At 35.8% G+C, this 20,420-nt stretch overlaps 1 protein-coding gene across 14 annotated transcripts in view; it reads left to right on the top strand.

Moving 5' to 3' along the window:
• The window catches only part of CSNK1G3 (casein kinase 1 gamma 3), a 65,809-nt gene that overhangs the window by 26,090 nt on the left and 19,299 nt on the right, over positions 1–20,420 (top strand). For all 14 annotated transcript variants that reach the window (XM_026720519.2, XM_087926910.1, XM_087926905.1 and 11 more), the window contains 7 exons: positions 1,115–1,155; positions 6,606–6,675; positions 8,856–9,004; positions 10,453–10,687; positions 12,582–12,667; positions 12,766–12,850; positions 19,149–19,297. In XM_026720519.2, the coding sequence (XP_026576304.1) occupies positions 1,115–1,155; positions 6,606–6,675; positions 8,856–9,004; positions 10,453–10,687; positions 12,582–12,667; positions 12,766–12,850; positions 19,149–19,297 (815 nt within the window). The remainder of the gene's footprint in view (positions 1–1,114; positions 1,156–6,605; positions 6,676–8,855; positions 9,005–10,452; positions 10,688–12,581; positions 12,668–12,765; positions 12,851–19,148; positions 19,298–20,420) is intronic.

Here is a 20,420-nt window from a genome sequence, read left to right as displayed (position 1 = left end):
AGCTTCATTTCTGCTAGTTGTGTTAGTAATATTGTTCATATTGATGGGATCATGAATGCTGAAAAGTACAGACAAGTTTTAATTCATCATGCCATTCCTTCTGAAAAACACCTGATTGGGAACGGGTTTATTTTTCAGCATGATAATGATCCCAAGTACACTGCTACTATAGTTAAATTATATTTAGCAAGGAAAACAACTGATAAAATATTGACAGTCATGGACTGGCCTCCACAGACCTGAATATTACAGAGGCAGCATGGGATTACCTGAACAGAGAAGCAAATAAAAGACAACCTGAATCTCAAGAAGACCCCTGGGAAATCTTGAAAGAAGTCAGGTATAATATACCAGAAGATTACCTAAGAAAACCTCAGGACAATCTCCCCAAAAGACTTCAAGATGTGCTTAGAGCCAAGGGCGGTCACACTAAATATTAACTTTTTGCCTGAAGAAGCCATTTTGTTCTGAAAACTCCTGCTTGTTTAAATTTTGTGTACATATTTCCTGTATTTTCCATTTGAATCTTAATACAGAGACCGAAAAATAATTATGGATGGTCATTAAAACAAAGTGGTGGTGACCTAGGACTTTTGCATAATACTGTACATATTGATGATATACCTGCTGTAGCTTGTTCTTCCATTGACATAATGGGAGAACTCTTCACCTATGCCGCCCCACCCCTCACTCATTCCGACAAATCCTAATATTCATATTTTCAAGTTTCAAAATAACTCTGGAAAGAAGGGGAAGAAAGAGGGTCTTTTGTGCATAATGGAAAAAAGTGAAAATTAAAAACAATGTTTTAAGGTATGCATTGCTGTTTTTTAACTATAAGGTATCATTTGAATGTATTAAATTGTTAGCTACTATGAGCACAGGTAAAAAAATCAACATAATGTTCAGACATTGAAATAATAAGATAAGCAAAAGGCTGAATTATATTAGTGTTTTTTATCTGTAAACTGATGCATGTCAGTTTTGCTTAAGCTATCAAATATGTTTGCATTTTTGCTATATTTTCATTGGATATAATTTGACCAATAGGATGAATTTACTTATATATAGAGGTATAAATTCTAACATTCCTGTTTTTTTTCATTTTTTTAAGGAAAAAATTTGTATACTAATGAATATGTGGCAATTAAACTGGTAAGTTAACAGTTATTATTTGACATAAAAATGCACAAGATTTTAATCTGTTTTCAAGAACTTAAAAAAATAATTGAGATTGTTAAAATAATTTATAATCCTGGAATACAGGATTCCTTCTTTCGGTCCCCCATCATTCTTTTAGATTTTAAATTACACGAATGTAAGATATAAATAGCACTGAGCTATTGGCAGCTTCCCAGCATTTCTCCAAGCAATTTCTAGCAATTACATGTACCATTAGTATAGTTTATGTTTATGTTGACACTTTACATGAAACTAACTGATAATGTCAACCACAGTATCCTTCTGGACTGGTTGTGAGGGTTAGAGAGTAGGAGGCACTGTGATTTAGTGGTTCACTGTCTTCCTTAGTGGTCAGTTCTAATCGGTGTTGACAGAGAGAGAGAGATCATGTCCGGAGCTCCTCACATGCAGAGTGTCTCAGGACTTGATGCTCTCTCCTCTCGTATTCAATATCTATATGAAGCCACTAGGTTAGGTCACTCAGAAGCTGAGGGTATGATAAAACCACAATGCTGATGATACCCAGTTCTCCATCTCTACCCCAAGTGCCTCTGTATGATGGATTGACCAAGTGTCTGGAATCTGTATGGGTCCGTATGGGGCAGAATAGACTTCAGCTCAACCTTAACAAGACTGAGTGGCTGTGGACTCCCTGGGCTGGGGATGTTACTGTCTGTTCTGACCCACGCCCTTTTCCAACACATCAAACACAATCCAAAAGGAACAAAAACCTTGTAATGCTTTTACAAAATAATTAGCTGTGATAAGCACAAGCCTTGCCAAACTGTGCGAGGCTTGCCAAAAGATAACAGACAAAAAATAATTTGCAAGACAAAAATGTTCAAATACAAACTCAGGATACTGGAACGTCCATGAGGCTGAGTTTCAAAACTTCTTTGCCTTCTGCAAAGAAGGTTAGTTTCACAGCTGGCTTTTATCTTATTGAAGGTAGGGCCATTACCTTGCAGCCTTATTCCCAAGTTGCCCATGCTGTTGTAACAGTTCTTTCCTCTGAGCAATCCTGCGCACACGCGCACTTGGCACAGGCTCGGGAATCTCCTCATCACTGCTGCCAGCCCCCACAATCTCTGAAGGTAGCAGTCCACTCCCTAATGGTCCTGGCCCCTCATCTGAGTCGTTGCTCTCCTTAGCCGTCTGCACCTGCTGCTGGCTAACCACAACACTGTCTTTGATCTTGAAGGGAACTATCCTTCCCCATTCAAGATAGGTGCATAACTTGGGGGTCTTTCTGAGTTGCAGCTACTGTTTAGTTCATCTTTGCACAGATCCATCTTGTATGCCAGCTGTGTTCTTTCCTGACAATCACTCATGTCCTGGATATCTGAGAAATTAGTTGTCTTCAATTGTTTCTGCCCATCCAATACATTTCAGTAAAGTGGCTGTGCTTCAGGTCACATCCATTAAACATTGCCATCTTGTGGAACCTAGGAAATGGTGCCTTCTCTGTTGTGTCTTCTACCATCTGAAACAGCTTCCCCCTCAAATATAAGGGCAGAGCTATCCTAGGGTTCCAGAAAGCTTTGGAAACTTGTCTTAGGTCTCATGACTGAGGTTGATGTTTGTTATTTAATGGACCCTGTTTTGTTGATTTTGTTGTTTATTGTTTTAGTCTGGAATGACAAATTTAACGTTTTAGCTCTTTTATGTTTTTTTCTAGTTATGCATGCTTCCCAGAACCTACTGGAGTTGGATGGTCAATTAGAAATGAATGAATGAATGAATTGAATGAATGAAACAAAACACAACATGGAATAAAGATAAATTCTTCAGATTGATTAATTGGAACTGCTGTACTTAGAGATCTCCATCTTGGAGATAATCTCGGCTATTTTTTTTTCACTTGCCTCAACTTTGCTCTCTCATGAGATAATACTTATAATACCCCTGTTGCTGAGCAGGTTAAAGTAACTCTATGATCTTAGTTTGAGTTTGGTTTATTATTTTAAAGTATTCTATCTTTGTTAGGTGCATTGACATGTTCTTGTGATTCATTTCTTGAGTATAACTTGGATTGTTTTGAAGCCAATTTTGATATATGATTCCTTTTGGTCATTTTAGTAATTTTAAGTTCTAGCTTTGTATGGATTTTACAGATATACATCTTGGGTTGTATACTGTCCAGTTGAAGGTAATCTTTGTATTTTTTCTATATCTGTTTTTATTCTTTATTAATCCTGCTGCAACTTGCATAGCTAGAATATATTCATTTTTCTGTGTTTTCCTTTATAATATATTGGCAGTCAACTATGCTATCTACTTAGTTGGAAAGTGAAATCTTCCAGTGTTGTCTTTGGATTAAAACACTTTGTCAAAAAGAGGAATCTTTTTTCCTGCATATGTTCAAGCTTAAGTATAACTTCCAGAAATTTCTAAAATGTTGGAATGTTAGCCAACCTCTGTATTTGTTATGCGAAAGATTTCAAATAGCCTTAGGTCTCCGTTATTCCTATAAACCTTAGAAGCCCAAATTAGTTTCCAGTCAATAAAGGCATTGTTTGAACTTTTTTATGCCATTTAAGCAGTAATGAGTTTACTTTCTTTTTATTATTGAATAAGGGTGGAATTTATGGTTGATTTGCTAAATAAAGTGCTTCTTTTAATGAAATGGGAAAAGAGAGGAGATGTGAAGGCATAAAATAAAAATGCAATGTTTTTTCTTAACATTTTATTTTTGTTGTAGTTAAATTGAAAGAAAAAGATGGATACATAAAATGCTATGCTTTAAATGATAATTACCCTACAACGTTTCAGACAGTTGCTTTCTAACAGGTTTTGAACCAGAAACTGCTGCCAATAAGGTAGAAAAAAACCTGCCCAGACCCACTTGAATAAATAGGTTTTTAAACTCCCTTTAAAGGGTTATCAAACCATCACAAAAATGAAAGAACAATTCCAATATCATGGGGTCAAGAGCCTGCAATCTGGAAGCTGTATTTGTACAGAATTTCTAATCTATATAAAAAAGGCCTTGCTCAAATGTAGGAAGAGAGTGATTATAGAGAAGCTAGCAGGCAAATTCTGATGGGTTTGTGTCCAGAAGCTCTTAAATAAAAGCATTGGTAATTTAAACTGGATGATTGCTTGAAATGGGAATCAGAGGAGTAATGAGACATAAGTATAGCATGGAAGGTTTAGAAATATCCAGGTATAGTATTCTGAATTCAAAGGAAGGAGAGAGAAGTCAGGAACATCTGCAATAATATGACTGCACCAATAATATATATGTATTAAACTCCCTGATCCTATAAATACTTATGAAGCAAAAATATACAACTTTCTTTGTGAGAGAGCTATAAATTGGAAGGGAACATAAGTCAAAGACCTGAGGCTTCAGTGGAGCACACTGGAATCATTTGGGAATTAGTAGACTGGGGCAAAAAACAATAAAGAATGAAAGGGACCATCAGACTGTAACATACCAATCTCCATATACAGTGATGTGATGAAAGGAAATTGAAGATGAAACGTTAATAAGACATTTCAATACAGCTGACTATGTGTACTCATCAAAGACTCAAAGATTCAAAAGACTAACAGAACTGAATGTCATCAGCATTGGGTGAAAATTAATTTCTTACAATGATAAGCCTAGCAGTAATTACCAAATGAAACTAATCATTGGACAACCATAAGTAAGGCACATAAAAGAAGAATATTAAAGGTAAGCAAAATAGATTTCAGGACTGATTCTCAAGGGTGCCACACAGGATGCATTTCTTAAAAGTACAGTATACTAGCTTGCATTTGCAGTAAAAGATACATTCAATTAATAAAATATTCATCACCATGTATTATTTTACAGATAAATCTAATTATAGTATGCATAGCAAAACATACATTGGTAGTTTAAATTGAATGCTGGCTTGACATGGGAATTGGTGGAGTAATGAGACATAAGTATAGCATGGAAGGTTTAGAAATACCCAGGTGTATTCTGGATTCAAAGGATGGTGAAAAAAAGCCAGGAGCATCTACAAAAAGATGACTGGATGTCTTTCCATTCTCTCTCACACAAACCCCACCCCAAAATTATTGTCTTCTATTTCAATTTTTTTGGAGATTTTGACTGCCTCAGACAGTTTTTTCTCTTTTGCATGCCCTTAAATATTGTTCAAGTCTGCTCTGGGAAATTATAGAATATTACTTTAATAATTTTAGGTATTGAACTGGAATGTTAATATATCTTGAAGTATACAGAGAATAAAAATTCTGATATTTAAATTACTTGATACAGAACAAAATATGATAAGATAGGCCTGGTGTGAAGGGATTACTCTTAACATGCCCCCCCAACTATATAATAGTAGGTACTTTATAAATACCGCAGTACAAAACTTTCTAGAAAGTAGGTACTCTTAGAGAGAAAGTCTATTTGAAGTTGTGGCAGAAATCACATGACTGCATCTGATAATCTTAGCCACTGCCTAGTCTGTGACCGGAAAAGCAATTTAGGCCTTTACTCGATGGTGGGATTCAAATAATTTAACAACCGGTTCACCCAGGGTCAAGTTGGCTGTTGTGGGAGGTGCTGCGCTGCAATGGAGAAACAGGCAATGAAGCACTTTAGTACGAGGAAAGGAGGAGGAGCAGGGAAAAGAAAAAGCGAAAGTAGCCTTCTCCTTCCCTTGAGCCGACCGCTGCATTGCCCATTTCTCCATTGCAGTGCAACACCCAGGATTGACTTTGATAGTGTGTGTGTGTGTGTGTGTGTGTGTGTGTGTGTGTGTGTAATTTAACAACTGGTTCACCTGACTGGTGCAAACTGAATTCCACCACTGCCATTACTGAATATGCAAAGCTTTGAACCTGGCTCAGTAGCTAATAGGTAGGTCACATAGCTGATTCAAAACTGGTGTTGTATGGGCATACCTAGGTATGTCACTGTAACTTCAATATCAGGAACTTGTGCAGACCCATATAAATCGTATTGCAGTAATTTTAACATGGGTGATGGTGGCTAGCCTATTTTTCAGAAAACAGTAAACATATTTATCAATCAGAGCTGGTGATACATGTTTATAGCCATAGAGATCAGTTTATCCTTCAGTAAGATTGATGAATCTTTCAACATTTCAAACAATATCCTTGTTCTATAAGAGGTATATGGTGCCAACTAGAATAACTATATATCACATGCTGACTGGGAAATTCTGGAATCTGAAGTCCACACAGTTGCTGAGATTAGAAACAGTGTATGTACTATATATTTTGTAATAATTTAGGCATGCATCTGATTCAGAGTGCTTAGGCATTCTTTCAGGGAGAAAGTAAGGGGCAATTACTCGTGCAGGAAATGAGTTGCCTATCTGCAAATAAATCTATTTCTGCCTGACACTTTTTATTATCAGTATTATATTAGTGTAGATTTTGGGTTTCAAAATGGAAATTTTTGGTTTTTCCAGGAGCCAATGAAGTCAAGAGCACCACAACTGCACTTGGAATACAGATTCTACAAGCAGCTAGGATCTGGAGGTAAGTATAATTTGTAGTGGAATAAAATTATTATTGAAACAAACATGTATTGGTGTGTGTGTGTGTGTGTGTTTGTGTGTGTGTGTATATGTATGTATGTATGTATATATATATATGGAGAGAGAGAGAGAGAGGGAGAGAGACACTAACACAATACAGAAGCCTGAATATGGCAGATGAGATTCTGCCGAAACGTTGCTACAGCTTTAAAAGCACAACTATAATGACATGGGAAAATACCTGAACAAAGCTGAATGCCATACGTGTAAGTACCCGTGAAAACTTATGGCTGTATGTATGTATGTATGTATGTATATGTGTGTATGTATATGTATGTATATGTATGTATGTATGTATGTGTATAGATAGATAGATAGATAGATAGATAGATAGATAGATAGATAGATAGATAGATAGATAGATAGATACATAGATAGATTTTTCTTAAGTTTTCGCGGGTACTTACATGTATGGCATTCGGCTTTGTTCGGATATTTTCCCACGTCATAGTAGTTGTGCTTTTAAAGTTGTAGCGACGTTTCAGCAGAATCTCTTCTGCCATCATCAGGCTTCTGTAGAACAAAGCCGAATGCCATATATATTATAGTATATATGGGGATCTATCTATCTATCTATCTATCTATCTATCTATCTATCTATCTATCTATCTATCTATCTATCTATCTATCTATCTATCTATCTCCCCACACTAATACTGGTTTATGCCATTGACTGTATCTTTGTCAGAAATATGAGAAAGTTTTCTAGATAAGTCCTCTCAGATAATCTACTGTAAATCTGATAAGGCAGTCAGGCTAGCTTTTGTCCTTTCCTTGACAGGCAAGATTTGATCAGTTCTTACTCAGCCTTTTAAGTCAAATTGCGTCTGAAAGCTAAATAACTTGATTAATTAATTATTTCTAATTGTCTAGCTTTAAATATGTTTTAATTATTAATTATTTAAATAACAAAGCTTTGTTTTTATCAATATTTTACTATGCAATATCTGTTAAATTGGGAACTTCTCATTTAGATTATGAAATCTTATTAGAATATTTTTGCTATACAAGACAATGAAACATTTAAAGATATGTGTTATTGATACATAGTAAATTACACATTTTACTGCGGTGACATTTAGCATTTGCCTGATAAGGTATTCACAGGTAAAACCACCCATCAAAGTACCTTTGTCTTCATAATTCATCCTTTTCTAAGTGCCTAATTGAAAAAGGAGTTAATGTCCTTTAATCATATGTGGCTATAGGTTTGATACTACATACACAAGGTGAATGTTTCATTTTTTAAAAGCTATAGTAAGCTTTGATAAGGCATAATCTATTTAAATAAGATGCTCTATTTCTCATGGACAAAGCTAGTTAAAAATTTAAAACATTTTATATACATATTTCCCATGATTAGCATTATAAAAGTCATCATTGTAGGATAAGGTTTTGTAACAACAAATTTATAATAAATTTAAGATTTTACTGACTTTTTAAATGGACCTATTTGCTATTTTAGATACTAATGAAAAGTGAAAATACTTTTGATTTGGAAATAAACAGATTAACATAGTTTGAGGTCCTCAAAGCTTTTAAATTAAGTATATTTACTGGTGAGGCTTGCCGCAAAATGCATTAGCTATTCCTTCATTTTCTATTAAAGCAGTCTCATTAAAATTTTTATCTATAATGAAATGGGAATTTGTTACAATGAAAATTGAGGAGATACAGTGATTTTTAGGAGAAATAATAACCTTTGTTACAGGTTATGCCTTTGTACATATTTTATCCAGATTCATTGTTTGATTTGCTTACCCAAAATCTAAGGGAACAGAACAGAAATTCTAATATTAAAAGAATTAATAATGTCAAATTAGTAGTTTGTATAGTTAATAAACCCATAAACATCTTGTTGTACTGAATATTATGTTCTTCCATATATTTAAGCTTTTCACTTGATACTGATTCTATGGAAATTGTTAAATAATAGACTGAGACTGAACTGTTTTGAAATTCCATGGAGGGATGTTGTTGCCTGTGATGTTTTTCATTGAATAATTACAACTAAGCAGGATAAGTTTTCATTTGCAAATATTTTAGCTAAGATAAAGAAAAGTCTGTTTAGGAACTGGATGCAGCTAAATTTGATGAATACCATTTGTTTTCACTTTTTAGATGGAATACCTCAGGTTTATTATTTTGGCCCTTGTGGCAAATACAATGCCATGGTGCTGGAACTACTGGGACCTAGTTTGGAAGATTTATTTGATTTGTGTAATAGGACATTTTCCCTGAAAACTGTACTTATGATAGCCATACAACTGGTGAGTATAGCTTCTCTATAAATTGTCGTCTGTATCTTATACTTAAATAATGTAAAAATATCAAGAATGCACAAAAAGTGTATCATTATTGAGTTCCTGTTGTTTTTTGAGCTTGTTTCTCTTCCTGCTGATGTTTCATTACCAGTCTAGATAACATTAGTGAATGGGAGAGTGGAGTTTGCTAACTGTTTATAAGTGATAGGTTATGTTATCTGCTTTGATTTGGACATTATTTTTCCTTGAATGATTTGGGGGCTTTATTATTTTAAACTATGGAGACATGTTTGACTTTGAGGTTGCTTTCATTAAAAAAAAAAATAGAGTGGGATGTTATCTTTTACTTTGTAGTTTCTCTTTAACTGGTATTGGTTCCTTATCTGGGTATTGATTAATAGGTGTGTGATGAAAAAGGATGTGTTCATTTTTTTTTAATGTTTGGTTCTTTGCTTTCTTAAAAGGTTTGTACATGGAGCTTATTTCAGTATATCTTTTAATGGGTGATTAATTAGGGTTCTATTCTTTTAGGAATTCTTTTATCATTTTTTCGTCTGATTTAATCTAAGATGTCTACAGTTTCCCAATTCAAAAAGTGGGTTAAACTTGTCTGTTGTGAAACTTAGGAGTTTTTATCATGTCTTCTAACTGCCAGTTGACATTTGCGGATATTTTCCCTCAATTTTTTGCCCCATATAATGGTTTTTACAGTCCTTGCATGATATATATGTGGTCTTTGGGTTTTGCTTAAGTAGCTTTGGATAAATATTGTTTGTTTATGGCTACCAGAATGCAAAGACATTGTTGTAATTTTTTAGTAGTTTTTGAGATGTTGGATATATGATAAAGGTATTTTTTCATAGATTTAGAAGGTAATATAGTTGTTGGTTCTGTATTGCACTAGTATCTATCCATATATGCAAAATCTGCAGAACCCGTAAAAAAGAATAAGTGTTTAAGTAAAAATAATGAAAAGTTTACTAATGGAATAAATTTGAATTATAGTGTAATTCTCAGGCAGTACCTTTTTTTACGCATGAATGCTACAAGTGTAAGCAGACTATTCTCACCTCTATGGATATCTGGCAGCCACAAGACATTAGAAGTATGCAGATTGAACAAAGCTTTTTTCTTCTGTGTCTATTTTTTCTTCAGTGTTTTAAAGCTTAAAAATGACTCTGTTGTATGTACTATCATTAAGAACACATAATGGCAACCAATGTATAATTTAATGAAGGAATTTTTTAAGGTATTGTTTTTAATGGATAGGTATGTATCACCAGCGGTATTTATATATTATGAACCAAAATAAATTAATATTAGGAAAGTTTTCATTTTTAATTTCATTCATGAAAAATCTTGGATTTCAAGACAGGAAAACACAGTAACTCATTTGTTTTATTACTAAAGATATGACTGTTTTAATTTCTTTAAACTTTCATTCTGTTTGACAGATTTCACGAATGGAATATGTTCATTCAAAGAACTTAATATACAGAGATGTAAAACCTGAAAACTTCTTAATAGGACGACCAGGAAACAAAACTCAACAAATTATTCATATTATAGATTTTGGGTTGGCAAAAGAGTATATAGATCCAGAAACAAAGAAGCACATACCCTATCGAGAACACAAAAGCCTTACAGGAACTGCTAGATACATGAGTATAAATACACATTTAGGAAAAGGTATGTATGTATGTGTGTAAGAACATGAACATAGCAGCTTCATTATGGATTTTTGTAAGCAGCTTTTATATTTATAATTATTTTTAAACTTAGTCTATTTCATTCAAACATGTGTAAGAGTATGAATATAATTCTTTAATGTTATCAGTGCATGGCAAAATACTAATTTTTAATAAAAGTTTTTAATAAATTGTCTACTTTTATTCTTCTTAATGAAAGTTTAGCTCTAAACCGCTTGTACAGTTCCTCAGTTTTTCATAATGCAGCATTATTTATTAGATTTAATTAGCCATTTACCTCACATATAATGCTCTGGGTGGTAAACACAATTGCAAGTAGTCCTTGACTTATGAACACAGGAGAGCATGTCCATTATGGTCATAAATCCTGACAGTCATAAATTAGGTCATCATGTGACCAACCTGATTGCTTATGTTTGCAGCAGGTTGTTACATGACTCATCTTTGTCTTTAACTGAATTCACAGTTGTAAAGTGAACCTGCTTTGCTGTGGGATGTTTTTACCAAAACTGTTTTTGACAAAAATGTAAATCATGGTCATGTAATTGTAGGATGCTGCAAATGACTGTGAATGTGGGCTGGTTTCCGAGCCCCCAAAATGTGGTCACATGGGATGGGCCTGGCCTTTGGAACTGTACTTTTTGGGGAGTTTGTTGTAAATTTGAACAGTTGTTAAATGACCGGTCATAAGTTGATAACTAACTGTAAAACACCAGTAGCAAATTGTAGAAAATAAAACACATTAGAAAATAAGAGAAAATAGCTATCAAGGAGAAACCAATGAACAATAATTTCATTCAACTCAGTAGTCCCAAACCTGAATAATAGGACTTGTGTCCGTTCTTCCATATTTTCATAATGAGGATTTATGTAGTTTTAAAGAAGGTTTACAATTTTCTTTTCTTACTTTAGCTTACAGATTGCTGGGAAAACTTGTTAAAATGTTGGAGAAATATTGGTTTATGGATCTTTGATTCTGGAAATCTGTAATCAAGAGATATAGGAGAAAAAAAGAGAAAGTTTAGAATCAACATTCTAATTACCCTTTCTCTGTAAATAAGACCTGTCCCAAAAATTAGCCCTAGCATGTTGTTTACATGTGCACCTGATATAAATCCTACCTCCCCCCCAAATAAGCCCTACTTAAGAGCCTGTGCAGCCAAATGCCCGTCCATTCTGTCTGGTTGCTTGTGGTGCCACAGCCGCAAGGCGAGGTTGTGGAACTGCCCCATGCACCTTGCCCCAGGAGCCAGGCCATCCATGCCCCAATAGCTTCCTTGCGTTGGAACCACCAGCACCCATGTGCATCAGGAGTCCATTTGACGACTGGCCCACTTCTGCTTGCTTGCGGCTGCAATGGATCAGGAGGTCTAATTGTGTGTTGGTGTCGTGGCCATGAGGCGAGGCAGGTGTTGGAGCACAGGTGGCCTTGTTGTGGGGCTTTAAGGTAAGCCGATGTGGGGTGCTTGGGGCATCTCTATCAACCCACCTTGTGGTATTGGCACTAATGCTCCATGTGGCCTCCTGCCCTGCCACGAGCAAGCAAAAGAAGTGGGTGCCTCATAAATGGAAAAAAAATAAGACCCCCCCCCCTGAAAATAAGCCCTAGTGCTTATTTTGGGACCCAAAGGAAAATAAGACCCAGTTTTATTTTTAGGGAAACATGGGTAGTTCAGTGATGTGTCAATTAGTTAATGCTTTTATATTTCATGGGATTTGTCAGGTTTACTTGATCGAGTTGTTAACTCCAAATTTGCTGTTTGTTTATAATTTTCAGAAAACATTGTATACAGTTGCATATTTGTACATATTTTCCATTGATTTTATAGATCAATTCAGAAATCTAGCCTTCATATTTTCAATTTAATTTTCAGAGCAAAGTAGAAGAGATGATTTGGAAGCTTTAGGTCATATGTTCATGTATTTTTTAAGAGGCAGCCTTCCCTGGCAAGGCTTAAAGGTAGTATGAAATCTTTTGATTTGCCTTGTTTCTTCTGATATTACCAAAGTTTTATAGAATGTTTCTGAAACAGTTAACTTGATGCTTTTTCAACTCAGGCAGATACATTGAAAGAACGTTATCAGAAAATTGGAGATACCAAGAGAGCAACTCCTATTGAAGTACTATGTGAAAACTTCCCAGGTAAAGAGTTCTGCCATTGAGTAGGCTGTGAGTGGCTATATTGCTTGTTATACAATATATTATAGTGCCATATAGTGCAATTAATGCTGCAATAATTAGACTCATAGAGTTGGAAAGGCCATTTAGGCCTCCAAATAGTTTCCTGCACAGTTTTAGAATTGAAATTAAATCTGTCTAGACTTCCCTTGAACACTGCAAATGATGAGGAGCACATCACTTCTCTGATTATTAACTGCAATGTGAAGCTGCTCATAAGGTTAGGAAGCTTTGTGTAACATTCATCCAGAATCTAGCTTCCTTCCTGTAACTTAGATTCACCATTTCCTGTCTTAAGTCTGCAACAAAAGATATTGGGTTTTGACCTAGTTTTTGTGTGACGATTTAATGGGATATTTTGAAGAATGCTGAGTCTTCTAATATTTCTAGTATTCTGTCATCCTTATTGCTGTTCTCTGAACCTTTTTCATTGTCACTGAATTATTCTTAAATTATATGTCTGGAATGAGACATAGTATTTCATATGACACCCTAACAAAGCAGAATAAAATAGAATAAATTCTTGCTATGAATTGTTTTGTTTCTGTTGTTAAATTTAAACTTTAAGTGCACACTGCTGACTACAGTATATAGTTTGCAAACATTCAAAGACCTTTCAGTGCCTTTACTAAGGCAAGTATCCTCCAGTCTATATACATACAGTGCATTCAGAAAATCTTCAGATCTCATTGCAGCCTGATTCTACAGTTTTTATCAATTTTTATCATTAATCTGTACTTAGTACTCCATAATGACAAAGTGAAAACAGAATTTTAGAAATACTGTAAATTTATTAAAAAGAAAAAACTGAAATGTCATATTGCCCCATGTATTCAAAACCTTTACAACAACACATGAACTTTAGCTCTGGTTCTTCCCATTTCTCTTGATCATTGCTGACATGTTTCTACACCTTGATTGGAGTCTACCTGTGGTAAATTAAATTGATGATTTGGAAAGGCACACACTACTCTATAGAAGGCATCATAGCTGACAATGCATACTGTAGCAAAGCAAAAGCCATGAGGTTGAAGGAATTGCCTGCAGAGCACTAAGTATAGATTAATGATAAAAATTATTGCAAGGCGCTGATCTGGGGAAGTTTAATAGAATTTCTTCTGCACTGAAGGCTCCTAAGGGCACAGTAGCTTCCATAATTCTCAAATGGAAGACATTTGTAACAACTGGGATTCTTCGAAGAGCCGGTTGACCAGTCAAACTGAGCAATCGGGAGAAGAGCCTAAGTAAGAGAGGTGGCCAAGAACCTGATTGTCATTCTGACTGAGCTTCAAAGATCCTGTGTGTAATTGGGACAGAGTTTCAGAAGGACAACCATCACTGTAGCCATCCACTGATCTGAGCTTTATGGCAGAAGCCTCTGCTCAGTGCAAAACACATGAAAGGCCACTTGGAGTTTGCAAAAAAGCACCTGAAGGACTCTCAGACTGTGGGGAACAAGATTCTCTGGTCTGATTAAATCAAGATTGAACTGTTTGGCCTTAATTCTAAACGCTATGTCTGGAGGAAATCAGGCACTGGTCATCACCTGTCCAATACCATCCCAACCACTGAGATGCATGGTGCTGGCAGCATCATGCTAAGGGAGTGTTTTTTAACAGCAGGGACTAGGACACTGGTCAAGGTTGAGGGAAAGCTAAATGGAGCAAAATACAGGAATATCCTCAATGAAAACCTGTTCCACAGTGCTCAGGACCTCAGCCTGGGCTGAAGTTCACTTTCCAATATGACAATAATCCTAAGCATACAGCCAAGACATCACAGGAGTGGCTTAGACAACTCTGAATGTCCTAGAATGGCCCAGCCAGAGCCTTGACTTGAACCCTACTGAACATGTGTGGAGGGATCCAAAAATGGCTGTCCATTGACGGTCTCTAATCATCTTCATGAAAACAACATCCAGGCAAAAATGACAAAGACATAGAATACTTCAGAAATCTTCATGGGATATTTATTAAACATTAAACAATACTTGCTACATTAAAAAAATGTTCTAGGAAAGCCAAACAGACTTTACTCATTTTACTGTATTTCAGAATTTATTGCTAACATAGCATTGATAATGCCATGTTTGCAGGAAGTTATTTCTATAGTAATGCATCAAGAACCAACTGAACTGTTGAAACTCTTAGCAAATAATAATACTGTGGTACAACAGAGCATTGAAGAAATGGGTAATGATATTGAAAACAATAAAATTCTATGGTTGGATAAAGCTGTGGACAGCAAAGTTTTATTAATGGATTGTATACTATATTTTGAAGATGACTTTATACCCTATAAGAAGATATGCAGCTACAAAAAGTCTTATAGCAAATCAATTTTGGTGCATTAAAAGCATACTTTGAAAATGCCAGTATTCCATTAAGAAACATTATTGCTGTATGTAATTGATAAGAGTTCTACGGAAGGAAAATATTGCAGATTTATGGCATTTTTGAAGAAGCAGTTCCAAACATTTTTGTATTCATTGTATACTTCACAAGAATTGCTCTGCTGACCATTTTATGTCCAAACATACACAGCTCACTAAATATTGTGGTAAGTGAAATAAATAAGATTAAATCTAAATTTGAAAGAATAAATTATTTCAGCAACTTTTAAGACAACAGCAGTTTGTTCATTTTTTAAACATGGATATTTGATAGATTTTTAAGACAGCTGTTCGATAGAGCTGTGGAATTATTCAAGATTATGTTTGCATTCTATCATAAGGAAAAGAAAATGGATTTCTGCAATAAATACCAAAATATGAAAAATATATTACTTACTTGTCTGGAATATTTCAGAAATTTAATGAGATTGATTTGAAACATCAAGATAAGCTAGTTACACTTAAGGACTGCAAAAACATTTCTATATATTTTATTGCTGTAAAAAATACAACACAATGAATACATGAACCACTGTTCTATTTCTTTTTTGACCAGATTAAAATTGGCCCTCATGAATCATATTGGTCAGTCTTTCCATTACATTTATAAAGAGCCACTTCAAAGATTGAAAATTAACGTTTGCTTCCATTCAGGATTTGACATCTGAGATGTCTATTTTTTCCCAATTGCACAATATATTTGCTACATCCTAATGCTGATATATCCAAAGTTGTTACAACTCAAGAAGTTCTGTGTTTTCAGTACATCATTCAACATTATATATGCAATTTTAAATGTTAATTCTATTTTGAAAACAAATTTCAATTACAGAGTTTCTCCGCTGAAAATTACATATACAAGTCTCAGTGATTTTGAGATTGTTAATTTCTGTACCAATCTGTGCAGACATATATTTCAGTTCTATTCAGAGATGCTAATGCTGTAGAAAATTTTCAGTAACACTGTACTGTAGGAAGAAGTTAATTAGTGACATAAGACTAGATCAAAATGACATAGTCAAAAGATGTACCTATTATAACTTGTATGGGTTTGTTAGATAACAGTGATGGCCTCTGTTTACTGAATGCGTTTAAGTGGATTCTGGACACCCATTTGTCGGACATGCCTTAATTTGGGTTTCTCTAGTAAGCAAGATATTGAAGTACTTTCCATGATTTTATTTTATTAGATCTCTGCAAATAATTTGATGCATTATAATCTGAGTGACATGCAATTGATAAAATGTGCTTGTTTAATCATTCAATTCCTATTGACATTAGGAAAAAAATATGTTACCTTTAGCCAAACAATCATCCAAAATACAATCAATATTATAGCTGTCATGATTAGACATTTGATTTGGTTATCTAAATTTTATCTCTTTTCAGGCTGGAAAATGGAAAGGAAATAATCCATTGATACAGTCATAAGAGACAGATTTATTGTTTGGTTTTCATATTGTCCTGAAGAAATTTGGGAAACTTTCAGACTCTTAAGACAGGATCTTCTACTTAATTTAAAGCAGAGGTCTTTTGGACCTCAGGTACCACCAAATTCATAATTTTAAATCCTGAGGACCACTAATATGAATACAGCATACCGCTCACTGAAGTGCCTGGACACTAACTGATGGGATGGGGTCCTTCAGGCACTTAGCTTGGCTGCCTCTTTCTGCAACCTTAAATATTTGAAGAGTAATTTGGACCCGTTTCCCACAGAAACAAAACACTGGGATCTCTGATCTCTCTCCCCCCACCCTCTCTTTCTCCCTCTTTTTCTTTGTTTCTCTCCACCTCCCCCTGTCCCGGGGGTGGGGGGAAAGGAACATCTGAACTGGTGATGGGTGATGGGAATCTGATGTCTGGAGGCCGACAAGCCACGTGCTAAAGACCAGATGGCTGGCGGGGAGGTGGGGGCAACAGAGGTGATACCAGCAGTGGGCGGATTGATGTGGGCAGGAGATCGTGGCATCGGAGCCCTTCCTGGTTGTTCCCTGGCCTGCGAGGGGGTGGGAGTGGGGGGAAAGGAACCTCTGACCTGGTTTACCTCCTGCCTCCGTGCATTGAGGAGGCCGACCAGCTGCCAGCAATGCCCTCAGTTGAAGATGTTGTGAGGGGGAGGCTTGACCTCTCCCCTCAGGAGCCACTAAGTGCTCACCGCCCCTCTGGCAGCCACCAAGCTTTCTCCTTCCTGCTGGGTATGTGAAAGCTTTTGGCGAGGAGGAAGAGAAGCATGGTGGGAAGAGGCTTGGCGGGTGCTAGAGGGGCGGTGAGTGCTTTGTGGCTCCTGAGGAGAGGGGTTGAGCCTCCCCTCACAACATCTTCACTTGAGGGCATCGCTGGCAGCCTCTTCCTGTGGCTCAGGAGGCCGTGCTTTTCCCGCTGGTGCTCAGCCTCCTCGATGTGTGGAGGCAGGAGGCAGCAGCCACGACATGGGTTTGCTAGGGAGGCTGCAAGATTACCCCACCTCCCTGCCAGCCATCTGGTCTTCAGCATGTGGCTCGCTGACCTCGACATCAGATTCCCACCACCCAGCACCAGTTCAGGGGTTCCTTTCCCTCCCTTCCCCACCCTCACAGGCCAGGGAACACCCGGGAAGGGTTCTGATGCCGCAATCTCCTGCATGCTACCCTCCCTGAGTGCATCAGTCCATCCGTTGCCGGTATCACCCCTGTTGCCGATACGAGTGCTCTGCGGACCACTAAAATTTTCTCATAGACCACCAGTGGTTCGTGGACCACCAGTTGGCAACCTCTGATTTAAAGAATACAATTTAAAGAATAAAATAAAAGGCAGTTACAATTTATTATTTGGGGCATTAAGGTTACCATTATATGCATCATTTGTTGGGACTAAGTCTTGAAATTAAAATGTACAGAAGCAATTACTAATTATTCCCAATAACTATGAGATAACACACTCTTCTAAATTTATCTCCTGATTCTTTTTGATAATATATATATTTTAAAATAGAATATTTATGAAAAAAATCTCTGAAATGCATTTGGATTGAGATATTTTCATAAATCAAAAAGTTTTTCACTTTGTGTATCTTTTTAAACACCACTGATATTTCCTTATTTAATAAAGATGATAAAGAACAAATAAAAATCATGAGAATATAGGTCTTTCAGCATATTGCAACAGCAATATTGCTGGCTATCAATTTTGGAATAGTGATAACATGCTGTGATACGAATGACGTCATCCGAACTCTCAAAGTTTCATCTACTGATATCCCCAAAGCAATATTACTTTCACTAATTTTTATCCATTAATATTGTAATTGAACTGGCTACAACATTGTTGACATTTGTTATATTTATAACAAATCATATTTATTTATATTTATAACAAATCATATTTGTTTATAATGTTTATTTATTTACAGTGATTTTTCACTTCCCCCCAGTGGAAAAATAGCCTGATCGGAAAAGGTTCTCCCTATTTGTGATAATTTCTTATAACAAATTTGTTAGAATCATTACTAAGTAATGATACTAGGTTATACAATTGTTGATTGATAATATGAGTTATTATGTAATATAACTATAATGGCGACTAGGAAATGGATGCACAAAAAAAAGTGGTAAACCAACCGATACACTGTTTGTAAATCTATGAAGGAGGATGATGTTTTTATGTTTTATGTTTTATGTGTTTTTGTTTGTTGTTAAAATCAATAAAACTTTTTTTAAAAAAATTGTTAGAAAGAACATACAATTTGAATAAATATAATAGATAATGCTAATTTATTAATTATTAATTTATAAAGATATTTTCTCTTTTTACACAAAAAAGCTGAGACTTACAGTATTGAGACTAATTTTTCTAGCAGTTAATATTACCTATGCTTCTTTATTCCTGTAGAAGAAATGGCTACCTATCTTCGTTATGTGAGAAGGCTAGATTTCTTTGAAAAACCAGATTATGACTACTTAAGAAAGCTCTTTACAGACTTATTTGATCGGAAGGGTTATATGTTTGATTATGAATATGACTGGATCGGTAAACAACTGGTAAGTATAGTTCAATATTTTTTTTATATTCTTAAAAAAATTGAATGTTCTAACAGACAGTATAAAAATGTAGTAGCCTTTATTTAGCTTATATTGAATGGTCTTATGTTTTATTGCTCCATTCTTTATGATAAGATTATATCTTAGCTTTCTAAGCATTGGCACAAAGTGACTAAAAAGGCATAGCATAGTTAACTTTTTGTAAAAACCATTCAGTTCACTATTAAAACTAATTCAAATTAGAATGGCCCTGTTAAATAGAAGGTGTTGATTCATTTCCTTAAAAAATGAAGTAAGGTTTTAGTGCAGGGCTGTCAAACTTCTGGCCTGTGGGCCAGATGTGCCACATGCTGACCAGGGGTGGGATTCAACCAGAGTAACTACCGGTTCGGTGATTTACAGTTTTGCCCTGACAGCTTAGCAGCGCTAAGCACTTTTTTACTGCTTTTTCAACCACAGCTGTGCCGCACAAAACAGCTGAGGTTGAAAAAGCAGGAAATAAAGGACAGGCAAGAGCCCGGGCAGGCGGGTGGGCCAAAACAGCAGCAGCTGCTGCTCTTCAGAAATGGTAGAAACCTACCCCTGATGCTGGCCATGCCCACCCCCAGTTTAGTGAAGGGGGAAAAAGTTCTGATACAACACATGACACTACCATGATGACGTGAGTTTGATATCCCTGATTTAATGCCTATTCTTGAGAAGAACATACTTCTCTTATGTGCCAAACAGGGAAGAATTGAAAGGTGAGCAACATCATGTCCTGAATATTTTGTTAGTTTTTGGTCATAATCAGTTTGTCAATTAGCACATATTTACAATGGTTGCAGTGTCCTGGGGCCATGTGATCACCATTTGCAATCTTCCCAGTCACTGTCCGACAAGCAAAGTCAATGGGGGAAGCCAGATTCATGTAATAACCATGTGATTCACTTAACAACTGCAGTGATTCGCTTAACAACTGGGGCAAAAAGTTCATAAAATTGGGAACTCACTTAACAACTGCTTTGTTTAACATTCTCGCCCCAGTTCTCATATGTCAAGGACTACTGCTATGCCTCTGGTACTCTGAGCTTAGTTGTTTGCTTGCTGAAAGATTATTACCAAACTAGGTAACATCATCAGT

Source organism: Pseudonaja textilis, chromosome 2, assembly GCF_049901715.1.
Source record: "Pseudonaja textilis isolate UNSWEBS1 chromosome 2, rPseTex1.2, whole genome shotgun sequence".
Classification (NCBI taxonomy): domain Eukaryota; kingdom Metazoa; phylum Chordata; class Lepidosauria; order Squamata; family Elapidae; genus Pseudonaja; species Pseudonaja textilis.
The sequence above is the reverse complement of the archived record's forward strand: the minus strand, read 5'-3'. Positions and strand labels throughout refer to the sequence as shown.